This window comes from Danio rerio, chromosome 25 (genome assembly GCF_049306965.1).
Source record: "Danio rerio strain Tuebingen ecotype United States chromosome 25, GRCz12tu, whole genome shotgun sequence".
NCBI lineage: Eukaryota > Metazoa > Chordata > Actinopteri > Cypriniformes > Danionidae > Danio > Danio rerio.
In genome coordinates this window covers 38,773,464-38,787,500 of record NC_133200.1, presented here as the reverse complement: position 1 = coordinate 38,787,500, position 14,037 = coordinate 38,773,464, and the positions used below count along the sequence as shown (strand labels likewise).

The 14,037-nt window shown below is 36.7% G+C and overlaps 3 protein-coding genes and 1 long non-coding RNA gene across 6 annotated transcripts in view; 3 read left to right on the top strand and 1 right to left on the bottom strand.

Annotated features, from left to right (window-relative positions):
- Positions 1–14,037, top strand: part of mphosph6 (M-phase phosphoprotein 6) — a 365,175-nt gene that overhangs the window by 116,759 nt on the left and 234,379 nt on the right. The window lies entirely within an intron of this gene.
- The window catches only part of LOC137489387 (uncharacterized), a 135,162-nt gene that overhangs the window by 43,057 nt on the left and 78,068 nt on the right, over positions 1–14,037 (bottom strand). For all 3 annotated transcript variants that reach the window (XR_012400548.1, XR_012400546.1, XR_012400547.1), the window contains exon 3: positions 11,110–11,223. This is a non-coding gene — a long non-coding RNA (uncharacterized lncRNA). The remainder of the gene's footprint in view (positions 1–11,109; positions 11,224–14,037) is intronic.
- dus2 (dihydrouridine synthase 2) overlaps positions 1–14,037 on the top strand; it is a 255,375-nt gene that overhangs the window by 239,601 nt on the left and 1,737 nt on the right. The window lies entirely within an intron of this gene.
- On the top strand, positions 1,640–6,266 carry irx3b (iroquois homeobox 3b). The gene is made up of 2 exons (NM_213100.2): positions 1,640–1,979; positions 5,380–6,266. The coding sequence occupies exons 1-2, from the start codon at positions 1,776–1,778 to the stop codon at positions 6,205–6,207; spliced, it is 1,032 nt and encodes a 343-aa protein (NP_998265.2). The 5' UTR covers positions 1,640–1,775; the 3' UTR covers positions 6,208–6,266.

The following is a 14,037-nucleotide window of genomic DNA, read 5'->3' as shown; positions in this document are numbered from 1 at the left end:
ATGGATTTTCTCGGGTTTTTCATGGATTTTCACTTCAGGAACTGCCAAATTTTGTTTATTATTGATATTTTTTACTCTTGGTTTTGTATTTGTTTATCTCTGATGAATATCTCTATATGAGTTTTGGTTAAAATGGTTCATAAGCCTACTTATATTCGTGAATCTTTAACATACTGGAAAGTTGTCAAATGGAAATTATTAGGTGTTTGTCAATTTAAAAAAAAGTGTTAATTAAAATACTCTTCAGACCACAATTATTGACATTGAATTGGTGTTTGGGGAACCAAAATGGTTCTTCCACATAAATGTGGTGGCCAGAAATCCCCATGGGACCATTATTTAGAGAGTGTAAATACAGCAGTGTCCCCATTTACAATTACTTGTAATGCTAATCATTATTTCAGTGAAACTTAGCTACAATAACGTCTTCAGTTCAGCTTCTGTTTATTGTGTAACAATTATTTAGATGTAGTAATTGCACTCGCGAGACATTAATGGCATTATTTTTTCGTCGGGGAATTTAAACAGGGATTTTTGTTTGTTCTACTTTCCCCCTCATATAATTTAGTCTTAAATCTAATACACACATTTTCCCTCTTTGTCTTGTTTTTATGTCGATAAATGGTGATATTATCATCTGCTTCTCAGGATAAAAAAGCGGATTAGTTTCTGTGAAATAAGATTTATGATGTGTTTATAACAAACCGATGGAGATGTAATCTCAGCACATGTTTTTTTTGGAGGACAATAAAGCATCAATATGCCTCTTCGGTATTTATTTAATCTTTTCCTGGAAAACCAATACTGTATCTTTTGTCTCGCTGATTTAGATGTTAACAGACTCGTTTAATCCACTGCATTAGCAGAACTATATGTCTTTAATATGACGAATAAGCTCTTTTATTATTTTACTAGCCTTTGAATCCACTGTTTAACAACACATCGCACTTTTTAATCTCATAAAAATGTGTTTAAATTGCATTTTTATAACGATCGTCTTATTTTATAGAGACGAAATAAAAACAGGCCATCAACTGCATGAGTAAAGCCTTATTTCCTTAAAGTGACACCTCAAAATAAAAACGACGTAGTCTACTCTTCCAGGAGTGGTTTCAAACCGTGTTTCATCTGTTTGTTCTTAAATGCGAAAAGAAATAATTATTATATTTTCTAATCTATTATTTTATTCAATTGAAAACATTTTGAATAATGCTTAAATCCTGTAACCATTGACTTGCATAATATTTGTTCTACTGATTATAAAAAAAGTCAATGGTTACAGGTTTTCAAGATTATTTAAAACATCTTGTGATCAACAAAAAACAAGGAAACTAATAAAGGTTTAAAAACAAGTGTGAGTAGGCTAAATAAATTATGTCATTTTAATTATTGAGTGAACTATCCCTTTAAATGGGTTTCGCGATCAATCTTTTCATGATGATATCTAGATTATATTCACAATATTTACACGAAAATAAAACGTGTTGTTAATAAACAGCGAAATGAAGTCTGACATTAGGTGTGTGCGTGTGTGTGAGCGGACAAGAGAGAGAGGGAGTTTTCAGAGGAGGGCGGGGCCTGTGAGACACTAGAAATGTCAATCACCCGAGTGTTGTGAACAATCCCACTCGATCTAAATGTGACCTCGGTGCACCGCAGACCGGAGAGCGGCTTTAACTCTCAGCGAGACTCTCCGCGAGTTTCCCCGCAGTCCTCCCGGTGTCAAAGGCGAGATCTGTGATTCTCCTTGCACCGCTCGGACCTTTGGCAGCAGCATGTCTCTCCCGCAGCTAGGCTATAAGTACATCAGACCGCTGTACTCCACGGAGCGGCGCGGCGGCGCGGAGATCTCGGTCACCGGCTCTGGTTCTCTGTCCAGCGCGCTGTCCGGTGTGTACGGAGCTCCGTTCGCCAGCACAGCGCAGGGATACAGCGCGTTTCTGCCCTATTCCAGCGACCTGTCCGTTCTCAACCAGCTGGTGAGTCCATGGACACTCTCCCATTTTTACGAGATTATTAAGGTTGAGAGAATAGCTCAGATTTGATCCCGTTAACCGGGCTTCTCAGAAATAAACAAAAAGTACAAAATGATAACTTTGCTAACACCTTAGGTAACTTATTTAATTCGCCAACATGCTCTAGGTAACTTATTTAATTTAATTCCCCAACATGCTCTGGGCAACTTATTTATAATTCACTAACATGCTCCGTTTCAAACAACACCTTTTGCGTATTTTAATTATAATGATTTTGGTCACACTTTACAATAAGGTTGTAGTCAATTAAATTCAAGTTTATTTGTAGCGCTGTTCACAATAATTATTGACTCAAAGCAGCTTTACAAAATGTATTAGTAAATAAGCATATGTAGCCTATTAATGTTAATGAATTTACTAATAATTTTAAAGCATTTATTAATCGCAGTTCAACATTTATTAATGTAGCCTATTATTAAAACCCAAAGTTGCGCTTGTTAACATTAGTTAATCCCTGTTCATATTTGTTTTCATTTTCTTTTAGTCTCTTTTATTTCAGTTTATATGAAGCACTTTAAATTGCCACTGTGTATGAAATGTGATATGAATAAATAAAGTTGCCTAGTTATTGCACTGTGAGTTAACATGAACTAACGTTAATTAACGGCAATTGCATTAACTAACATACACGTATAAATTCCGTAATCACCGTATTACCATTATGCTCATGCTCATGTTAGTAAATACAATAATTAATGTAGCATAATTTTAAAGTGTTACCGAAATTTTTGTTAGTTTGACGAGGTTTTTAAGTCCATATTTTTATCCATTTCCCGGAAAAAAAAAAACATCCGCGCTTCTAAGAAATATAATCAAGTACAAAATGATAACATTTTAAAGTCTCTAGGTAACCTATTTTATTTAGCAGCAGGCTCTTGGTGACTTATTTAATTCTCCAACGTGCTCTGATTTAAAGAGCAGCTTTTTATGAGCGCATTTTCTGCCCCAATTATATATTTAATTATTCATTTCTCCAAACATTATTTTTAAAATAGTTTTTAAATCGGCTTATTAAGTTAAATGTGTTGCTGTGGTGTTTATTAGCTATATGCAGTGTTAGAAAAACTGCGTATAACACTGTATAAAGACTCGCTATTTGATTATTTAAAAGAAGATGAAACTAATCGTCATTTTCACGCCTTTTTAAGATGCATTTTCAGTAGAAACGAGAATTTAAACACTCAGTGAAAACAATGTTAGTTCATTAGCATTTTAAATGAGCTTCATCTAAATAAAAAATATTATTTAGATGTATAATAAATGCTTGCGCAGGACACAAATCTTTGTGAATAAAAACTTTATGCACCATTAAAGAAATGTAACTGAAGCAGTGCATTTATATGAGGACTCTTTAGATAGTTAATTTAGCTTTAAATGGTTAGATTAAGACAGAATGATTTGTTGAATATTAAATTTGCTATTTTTTGCGATTGTCCAAATTAGGTTTAAAAAGGCAACAACTGATTATTTCTGTTTCTTTTTGCAGTGTACAGGCTGCTGAAATCGTTTGTTAACACATTACAATAAGGCTCTATTAATGTATTCACTAACATGAACAAACAATGAACAACACATTTATTACAGCGTTCATTCGTCTTTGTTAACACCAGTCAATCAAAAGAGTGGACTAACTAATGCTAACAAGCACATCTTTGGATATTTATAATATATTAGTACAAACTATTATAAATGCTAATAAACTCGTGTTAATAAATACACTCACATTATTTAATGAAACATTTTTTATAAAGTGTGAGCAAAAATGATTTATGTTTACATCTTTTACTCATTGTTTTTGTCTAAATGTCTTGCTTTCAGATCAGAATATTAATAAATTAACAATTTTAGCTCTTAACTACTAATTAGGTTAATAGTTGTTAGGTTTAATAACGGGCAGGATTAGAGATGCAGAATAAGAGAGTACATTATACACAATTAATATCTTAGTAAGCCGGTAGTTAACAGTTAACAGAACTGCTTGTGTGACTGACTATTCTTCACTCGCACATCTTTACCCATAATTTTTTGTCCATATTTAGAATTAAACAACTGAATATTTTTTCGTTCCTACTTTCTTTCAGTTCCCTATTATTTTAGGTGGCCTTAAAACATGAGGAGCTTAATGTGGGATATGGGTTAGAGACAGGTTTGAGGGTGGGCTAAGGTATAAGTGATGGTCAACAATGCAATTACAGACATTAATTATAGATGTAATGCAGGAATTTAATCAATGTAAAAGCATGTATTTACACAATAACTCCACTGTAACAAATGATTATTTTAGTGTAAGTATAGTAGTTAAAGCTACCTAAAGCAGGACATTTCTTTTTTTTTCCCTTTCTTTCTTTCTTTCTCTTTCTTTCTTTCTTTCTCTTCATTTTCTTATCATTCCATTTTTCCCACCATCTTTCCTTCTTTCCTTTTCTTCTTTTTCCTTCTTTCATTCCTTCCTTTTTTCATTTTCCTTCTTTTCTTTCTACCAGCTTTCTTTCCTTTGTTCTTATTTTCTCATCCTTCCTTCCTTCCTTCCCTTTTTCCCACCATCTATCATTCTTTCCTTTCCTTTTTTCATTCCCTTCTTTTTTTCTACCTGCTTTCTTTCTTTTGTTCTCTCTCTCTTTCATTCTTTCTTTCTCTTTTTCTTTCTCGTTTTCTTTCTTTCCTTCCTTCGTTCCTTCCTTCCTTCCATCCTTCCTTCCTTTCACCCTTTTCCTTTATTCTGTCCTTCTATCATTTCCTTCCTTCCATCTTTCATTCATCCCTTTCATTATTTTCCTTCCTTCCATCATTTTTCTTCCTTATTTTCATAATTTTCCTTCATTCCCTCTTTCCTTTCTTCCATCATTTTGCCTCCTCCTTTCTACATTTCCCACCTTCCTTCCATAATTTTCCTCAATTTCTTCCATCATCTTCCTTCCTTCTGTTTTCATCCTTCATTCATTCCATCATTTTCATTCCTTCTATCCTTCCTACCTTATTTCTTTAATTTTCCCTCTTTCCTTCCTTCCACTTATTGATTTATGTCCATATTTATAATGAAATAATCACATATTCCTCAGGATCACGTGTATGCTAATAGACCATTTTGAGGGATGTAAACCATAGCAATGGTCCTAATGTATCTCCTGTTTTACATTTTTAATTTCCACAGCTTCCAAGAATCTTGAAAGGTCCACATATTGATAGATAATTTTATGAGAGCAGATTTAACGTTAAGTTATGATTGAATTGCCTCTTGTTTCAGTTAGGAAAAAGTTTGAGCACAAGCAGTAAATGTTCATGGTCCAATAACATCACCACGCTGAAATGATCAATAACAGTCTGATTTGTCCTTCGTCTGCAGAGCTCGCAGTACGAGTTTAAGGACAGTCCCGGGCTCCAGCATGCAGGGTTCCCCCATGCCGCCTTCTACCCATACGGACACCAGTATCAGTTCGGCGACCCATCCCGACCCAAAAACGCCACCCGCGAGAGCACCAGCACCCTGAAGGCCTGGCTCAGCGAGCACCGCAAAAACCCCTATCCCACCAAAGGGGAGAAGATCATGCTGGCCATCATCACCAAAATGACCCTCACCCAAGTGTCCACCTGGTTCGCCAACGCCCGCCGGAGGCTGAAAAAGGAGAACAAGATGACGTGGGTTCCCAAAACGAGAACCGACGAGGATGGAAACGTGTATACAAGCGATAACGAGGATGCAGAAAAACGAGATGAGGATGAAGAGATAGACCTGGAGAACATCGACACGGAGGACATCGAAGATAAACAGGATTGTGACTATCAGGATGATGATAAGTCAACACCTAAAGGTTCCGATTCTGAGGAATACGACGATGCCAGAGCGGAGAAGAGGATTATTGAGGACGAGGAACAAATCAAGAAGAGTCCCGCAGAGGAGCAAGAGCCATCCAATAACATAAGTCCAGCTCTGAAGCCAAAGATCTGGTCTTTGGCTGAAATCGCAACGACGCCGGACAGTCCTAAAAAGACGTGGATTCAGAGAAACTGTGACGCTCAGACTGTCAGGAACCCACTTCACGTTCAGAACTGGACCAAAATGGCTATTTCAGCCCATCAGATGGCCTTCACTAGCCATTACCTCGGACTTAAACACCAGAGCATCGCAAACATACACGTGAAACACGCAGAGCAGAGGACTCACAGCTTATGAAAACCATCACACACACACACACACACACACACACACACACACACACACACACACACACACACACACACACACACACACACACACAGTAAAAAACAAATCTGTAAATTGATGGTTTCATATTTTGTGATTCATGTCTTTTCTGCTCTCGAACAAAGCAAATGTTTGCTAATTCAATTCACCTTTATTTCTGTAGCGCTTTTACAATGTTGATTGCATCAAGCAGCTTAACATAGAAGTTCTAGTAAAGTTAAACAGTGTCAGTCCAGTTTTCAGACTTCAGTTCAGTGCGGTTTAATTTTCCCTGCTGAAAGTCCAAACACTAAGGAGTAATCCATCAATGCACAGCTCCACAATTCTTACACCAAGCAAGCCAGTGGCGACAGTGAAAGAACTAACTTCGCCGATTGTCAAAAGTGAAAGAAAAAAAACCTTGAGGCGCTATTTGTTCAAACTACTTGTTTAAAATGAGCTAAAACAACAAGTCCTGAGATTTACTGCAGATAAATTATTAGTTTTTATGTTCAATCAACTTAAATTCATTAAGTAACCTTCATCAGTTTGTGTTGAGTTGGTGTAACAGTGTATCCAGCATTATTTAAAGAGCGTGTTTGTGCTTTTAAATTGCATTGTGGGATCTTAATCCTTCCTCCGAAAACTTTTGACATTGAAATGTTTGGAAAAAGTGACTTTTATTGACATTTTTAATAGTTTAAAGTCCTATTCTAACACAAGGGTGCTGGACAGCAGGGTTAAGGATCCACGAGCAGTTTATTGAAAGCTTAGTCAGGCAGGCGATGGTCAACGGGTAAAGTCTAGATGGGATACACGGCTGGCCAACAATGCGATATGCACATCAATATAGCAGCATTTTTTAAGACACTGTAGGGTTTAGGGCTGGGGTAGGCATTAAAAGTACAATTTATTGGGTAATTAAATAGATAGCATAATACACGGTATAATTACTGTTTTTACATCACTGTGATGGTTGGGTTTAGGGTTGGGGTGGGGGTAGATGTTAATAAAATACAACAAATGGGAAATTTAATAAATAATATAAATAATTCTCGTTAACTTCTGGACGTAATCATATCCGATCTAACAACAATCCAAAAAATAATCAGGTCACAGGCAAAAGGTCGATTCAGGCAGCAGACAACATAAACAATGGAACAAGGCAAGGGTCAAAACACGAAGAGACTAAAACAGGAAACGCTTGGTAATGTACAGGTACAGGTAATGCTTGGTACAGGGTTGGAAACCAACACGAGAGAATATCATGAAAGAAAACTCGCGTATTGATGTTAATGCGATATTGTATTGTCTGAGTATTATCCTGTCTGGTCTTCCGTGTTGCGAGTCTCGCCTTGTTCTTCCATGTGTTGATCCGCATAGCCTGACCTACTGCCTGTTTGACTGCAACTTTGGATAACCCTTATGATTACTACTCTGCTAAACAAATGCTGCATTTGTATCCACAACTGCGATGTTCAGCGTCGTCAATCCACAAGCATTACAGATATATCGTCTGTACTGGTGGTGTAAATTATGGTTCAACAGCCTGTTATTAACTGACAGTCCAACACAATCTCATGGCAATTCGTAACTTTTTCATTTAGTGGCTAATTCTTGTGAATTTGTACGATCTAATTCGTACAATTTAGTTTGATTTGCTCATCCCCCAATGACGGTTGGGGTTAGGTGCCACGCCCCCTTTTTAAAAATCGTAAAATTTCGTACGACTGAACTCGTACGAATTCATTCGAATTAGCCACTAAACTGGCAAAACGTAAAATACTAATGTTTTCTCGTGAGATCAGGCTGACAGTCTGTTATTTTACAGATTTATGTTCACACTAGAGTTTGAGCTTGCGCAATTCTGTCATACGTTGGTGCGAAAAGTTGCAGGATCAAACAAAATGATCGGACATAATAAAAGCAAGTGATTGGTCAATATTTAAAATTCCTATAAAGAGGTCATGTTTTGATATCCGATTGGACAAAGGAAGTCACGTGATGCGATTTCGCAGGTCAGCTTGAACTGCGCAACTTGTCGCATGAGCTAGCGTTTTCGATCTGCCGCATTCGCACGCATATAAATAGAAGTCCATGTGACCACGACTTTAGTTCTATATATATTATTTTTTATACAACATATAAACGACTAAAATGGCAATAAAAGTCACTTTGGTAAACCACAGAGTTGAACTATCAACATTAAAAGTCGACAAAGCAGAGATCCACATCCAATAATGCCATTAATATCCATAGATAAGCTAAAAAAAAAAAAGCTGTGAATCACAAAATACTGAAGCTGTTGACTAATGGATTTGTTTTCGTTCTTTTCCACATTTTCTACAGATCCTTTTCACCTTGCTTATGGAGAGTATCACTTATGAATCAGAGTTTCTCCATTATAATAGATCAAAGCTATCTATTAGCTCTTCTATTGATATGAGATTATATTAGAATCTATTTTATACTGTCCACATTTCATGGTGTTTCATTTGTTAGGATCGGTTCTGTGTTTTTGTCTGAAGAACAATCTCACACTGCACCCTACACTTAAAAACAGCTACAACAAATGAATAGATCGTACAATTACTGAATTAGATATTGAGAGTTAATGATAATAATAATAATTATTAATGAAGAATATAGTGCCTAATATGGGAAGTTCATACATGTGGTTTTTCTTTGTCTTATTTTAGCACATTCGTTTTAGGGATTCACAATTAAACGACACCTGCTCGTCTTTAACACATGATTTGACAAGTATTAATTCTCTTTTCATCATGTTTTTGTGTGTTTTGCTTTGCCGAATGCCTTTTTGTCGTCATTTTATATGTCACGTTTTAAGAAAGGGGAAAATATTTCAAAGGGTTTTTTTGTAAATGAGATTGAAAATGTACCTACTTGAAATAATATTGTACAAAGACGTATATTTTGAATATTAAAATGAAATCACGATTGTCATAATGAAGATTTTCCTGCTCCTTTTTGCCTTTTTCAACAGACATTTGGCATTAACAATGTTTATTTGATGCAGTTAACAATGAACTGCATCGAAATATGACAATTTTGTCTGTGTCAGGCACTACCATTTAAAAAAACTGCATGTCCAGAGCCTAAATCTCAATAGACGTCATATATATATTTGTTGGTCCACACTGACTGACAGACAGAAAGAGCTATTTGACTTGAGAAGATCTACAGTGTTGTCATGAATCTGCTTCTGGATTGACGTGGTGACAGATGAGCTGTTCAGCTTTACGGCGCCATCTGCAGGCAGCAAATAGAGCACAGTTTAAAGCTCAGGCCTTTTGTTTTGCTCTGCTTTGAGCTTAAGATCACAGATGGACACCAGATAGTGCTGTTTGTTGTCTTTAAAGTCAATCTTCATAAAAAAAAAAAAGCACTTAAAATCCACATGAACCGAAAGCTAAAACCATTTTTAGTTTTCCATATTGTGATGCACAAGAAATGAAATATTAAATGAAAGAACAGTGGGAATGGCTTGTTTTTCTCCTGCGAGCTGATTGGATGGTAAAGAGGGTGTTTCATTCAGAAAGATGGGGGAAAAGGGTCCTCTTTTACATTCAGCTAGTTGCCTAAACAGTCCAGTCTGTTGACATTATCGGGGGACAATGTGGACCTTTTCTTTTAAATGATGTGAGCAGAGAGTGCAAAGCAATCTCACAGCAATTCGTAACTTTTGATTTAGTGGCTACAGACATTTATGCAGGTTTGTTGCTAAGAAAAACGCGCGCGCACACAGACAGACAGACAGACAGACAGACAAACAGACACACCGCATACAGGACAGGGCAGCAGGAGTGACTCCCTTCAGATTTAACACGCATGATCGCATTCGTCAAATTTGCTTAAACTGAGCGTTCTAAAGTATTACTGTATTTCAAAAGGATTCTGACACAACAACGCAAAGCATACACTTGCGTGGGGGAAACACGTCAATCTTAATGACACATTGGAGGGCACATGCTGAAAGGCAGAGGAATGCGCTGTCTGACAGCTTGCGACATCACCAGTCACGTTCTGAGTACATTTACATGGACACCAATTCTTCGATTTTAATATGACTAAGATAATACTCTTATTAAGAGTCTACCATGTAAGCAGTGATTTTTGATTACCTTAAAGGACCACCAAGTCACAAAATGCAGAGGTTTTTCTTTCTATTCGCCATGCGGAATTATTCCATTAAAACAGAAGTCGAAAGTCAAAAATGACAAACCTGAAATAGCAAGAAGCGCTGAAGGAAATGCTGGAGAACCTGGTGATGCGACATTAATTGTTTTATACTGAAAATTGCTTTCAAAAAGTGCTTCCTTGGTCTTATCCATATTTCTTTGCATGTTGAACACACGTCGGCCACAACAGGAAATAAAAAAACAAATGCAACTGCGTTAAATTTTTTTTACGGGTTAATTATTTAAAATTAATCGCATGCGGCAACGCACTAATTTTGACAGAACTAATATATGTATGTATGTATGTATGTATGCATGCATGTATATGTATATGTATGTATGTATATATATATAATAGAGTAATAGAGTAATCCACGTATGAAGAACGGACTTCTGATGACCTTCACAGCCAATCACAGTCATTTCTGTTGAGCATGTGAGCACAACGGCCAATCAGCTGTGTTTACGAACGTTCTCAACATCGCTCAAATGTTAGCAGGAAATGGACATTTTTAAAATTTGAGAATAGTACTTCTGACAACACGACTCTGAAACAGCTTGTCTTTTTAGACAAGTATTTAATTTACGATATGGTGGGGGATGGTAATGCATCTTTTATGGTATTTGTACTTGAAATCTGAACGGTTTTCTTTTAATGTAAAGCACTTGTGCTATATAAATACATTTTACATACCTCGGTAAGTTCCCTGTCGATCATTTCATCCCACCATCCACATTTCTTTCAGATTTCCTACCATACTGGAGATGCAGCAGCAGGTTAATCTGCAGAGAAAAGTCCTCAGTCTCGCTGAAATAAAAGGCAGAAAACATGAAATTAATAAGTTACACCAGCATAGATATTAAAAATCAATAAAACACATTTAGGTAAGCCTCTCCTCTTAACTCTGTGTCTTGTGCATCTGCCATGTTTGTAGTTTCTTCATTTTTAATTACTCGTATTTGTAGTCCTAATCAAATTGAAACCAAATGTGTAATGTGTTGTGGGCAATATTAGCCATTATTACACGGCTGTCTGGAGTACTTGATTCTGATTGGTCAGTCTTGAAATTTCAAGGATTGTTATTCCCAGATAACAACCACTATAATCTAGACCAGGGGTGCCTAAACACTGCATATTTTATTTACAACTCCAATTAGAAACTCCTCAAACAGCTAATCAAGCTCTTTCTAGGTATACTAAAACATCCAGGCAGGTGTGTTGAAGGAAGCAGGAGCTAAACTATGCAGGACACCATATGCTTGACTGTCTCGTCACTGTTTTTGACTGTTTGGTGCCATCTTGTGTCTGAATAATGCGCAGGTTAGTGTATACTCCATCAGCTGTTTTAGTTTCTGTCAGCTTTGCGTTGTTGACTGTTTAGCGCCATCTTGTGTCTGAATAATGCGCAGGTTAGTGTATACTCCATCAGCTGTTTTAGTTTCTGTCAGCTTTGTGTTTTTGACTGTTTGGCGCCATCTTGTGTCTGAATAATGCGCAGGTTAGTGTATACTCCATCAGTTGTTTTAGTTTCTGTTGTGTTTTTGACTGTTTAGCGCCATCTTGTGTCTGAATAATGCGCAGGTTAGTGTATACTCCATCAGTTGTTTTAGTTTCTGTTGTGTTTTTGACTGTTTAGCGCCATCTTGTGTCTGAATAATGCGCAGGTTAGTGTATACTCCATCAGCTGTTTTAGTTTCTGTCAGCTTTGTGTTTTTGACTGTCTTCATCTTGTGTCTGAATAATGCGCAGGTTAGTGTATACTCCATCAGCTGTTTTTGTTTCTGTCAGCATTGTGTGTTTGACTGTCTTCATCTTGTGTCTGAATAATGCGCAGGTTAGTGTATACTCCATCAGCTGTTTTTGTTTCTGTCAGCATTGTGTGTTTGACTGTCTTCATCTTGTGTCTGAATAATGCGCAGGTTAGTGTATACTCCATCAGCTGTTTTTGTTACTGTCAGCTTTGTGTTTGACTGTTTAAATAAAAACAGTCACTGTACTTTAACTGTCATAATTTTTTACCCATATAGCAACCAACAGCAGCCATCATAGAACCACAACATAACCGGATCACATCGCAACACTGCCCCCCACTCACCCACACACGGCACTTATTGAGTATGTTTTACTTTCGAAATAGAGTATAAATTCGTCCGGTTTGACGTTTAAATGCTTTTGAACACAATTAAGTGCTGTGCTTTAACCAATAATAGTTTTTGCTATGCACTGGTCACTACTACCTGACTGGAGTAGGAGCACACAGTTATGTTTTGTTAAATAAGTTGCACATAAAATTGTCAACCCGCCTGAGCCATATTTTACCCACGCAATTCAAAACCCCCCCAATCTGGCAACATTGTTTGCTAGCATTTCGGTTACATTTTGGTGCTCAAGTGACCGAGATGTAACCAAGAGAATAAAGTTTTTTTTTTATGTTTTTTTTTTTTTATAAGATCGCTCAGAAAATAATTATTAATTTCTTGTGTGGTCCATAACAAATTGGCCCTGTGGTTGGCGACCACTGGTCTACAGAACAAATCATCGATATACAATGACTTGTCTAATTTCCCTAACCTTATTAACCTAGTGAAGCCTTTAAATGTCACTTTAAGCTGAATACTAGTATCTTTACAAATGTCTAGTCAAATATTATGTGCTGTCATCATGGCAAATTTCAAAGAAAAGAATTCAGGAGGGCTAATAATTCTGACTTCAACTGTATAGTTCACAGCAAGTTTAATGAGAGTTTCTGTATTTAAATCCCAACTATCCGAGCACACAAGACATGTTAAAGGTTAACCCTTTGTGTTTGTTTGCATGTATCTAGAGGACAGACGGCGCTGATTTCACGCCTGCGACTGACGGACGTTTCTGAGAGGAACTCTTTCATGACACACAAAAGACCAAGGGGAAAAGGAGGACAGACTGAAGCCTCGCTCCATTCAGCGCAAACATTCCTCACCCGGTTCCCACAAGGCCTTGTCAGAGGAGTTACAGAGCAATTATGGTAATAGATTGTTTTCTTGAGTAGGTATTAAAGCAAATTAAAGCACTCGGCAGTCATTTTACAGCTTTATAACACACAAGGCTTGTTTGTGCTCGAGACAGAAACAATGTTGTGAGCCTTTGAGTGATGTCAGGTAGCACAATTGAGACTATTTAGTATACATCTGCCAATATTTATATTGCTAATCAGTTGATTGCATGCTCTGAGAGTTTTTTTTTTTTGCATGCTATCATGTGACTGATGTGTATTCTAAACACAATCACTGCTAAATAACATGCTAACTATGCTACATGAATATAATAGCAAACTCACTGCATGCTAATAAACAGCTAAAACACATTGACGTCTGCAGAACATGCTAACAAATACTCAAAATATGTTATTAATTAAATATAACGCTAATAAAAATTCAGAATATGCTACTGAGAACATGCTTATAATCATTCAGAACACATTGTCAATCACAAACATGCCATGGAAAAAACTGAATGCTAACTGCTACTAAGAACCACACTGCACACTGATAACTACCTACTACTAGGGGTGTAACGATACACTCAGCTCACGATACGATGTGTATCACGATATAATGTTTACGATTCGATATGTATCACGAT

What these genes read in the sequence shown, in the direction of transcription:
- irx3b (NM_213100.2), top strand. Translation starts at nt 1,776, where the DNA reads ATGTCTCTCCCGCAGCTAGGCTATAAGTACATCAGACCGCTGTACTCC. An exon ending in TGTCCGTTCTCAACCAGCTG is followed by an intron (nt 1,980 to 5,379) that starts GTGAGTCCATGG and finishes CTTCGTCTGCAG; the next exon opens with AGCTCGCAGTACGAGTTTAA.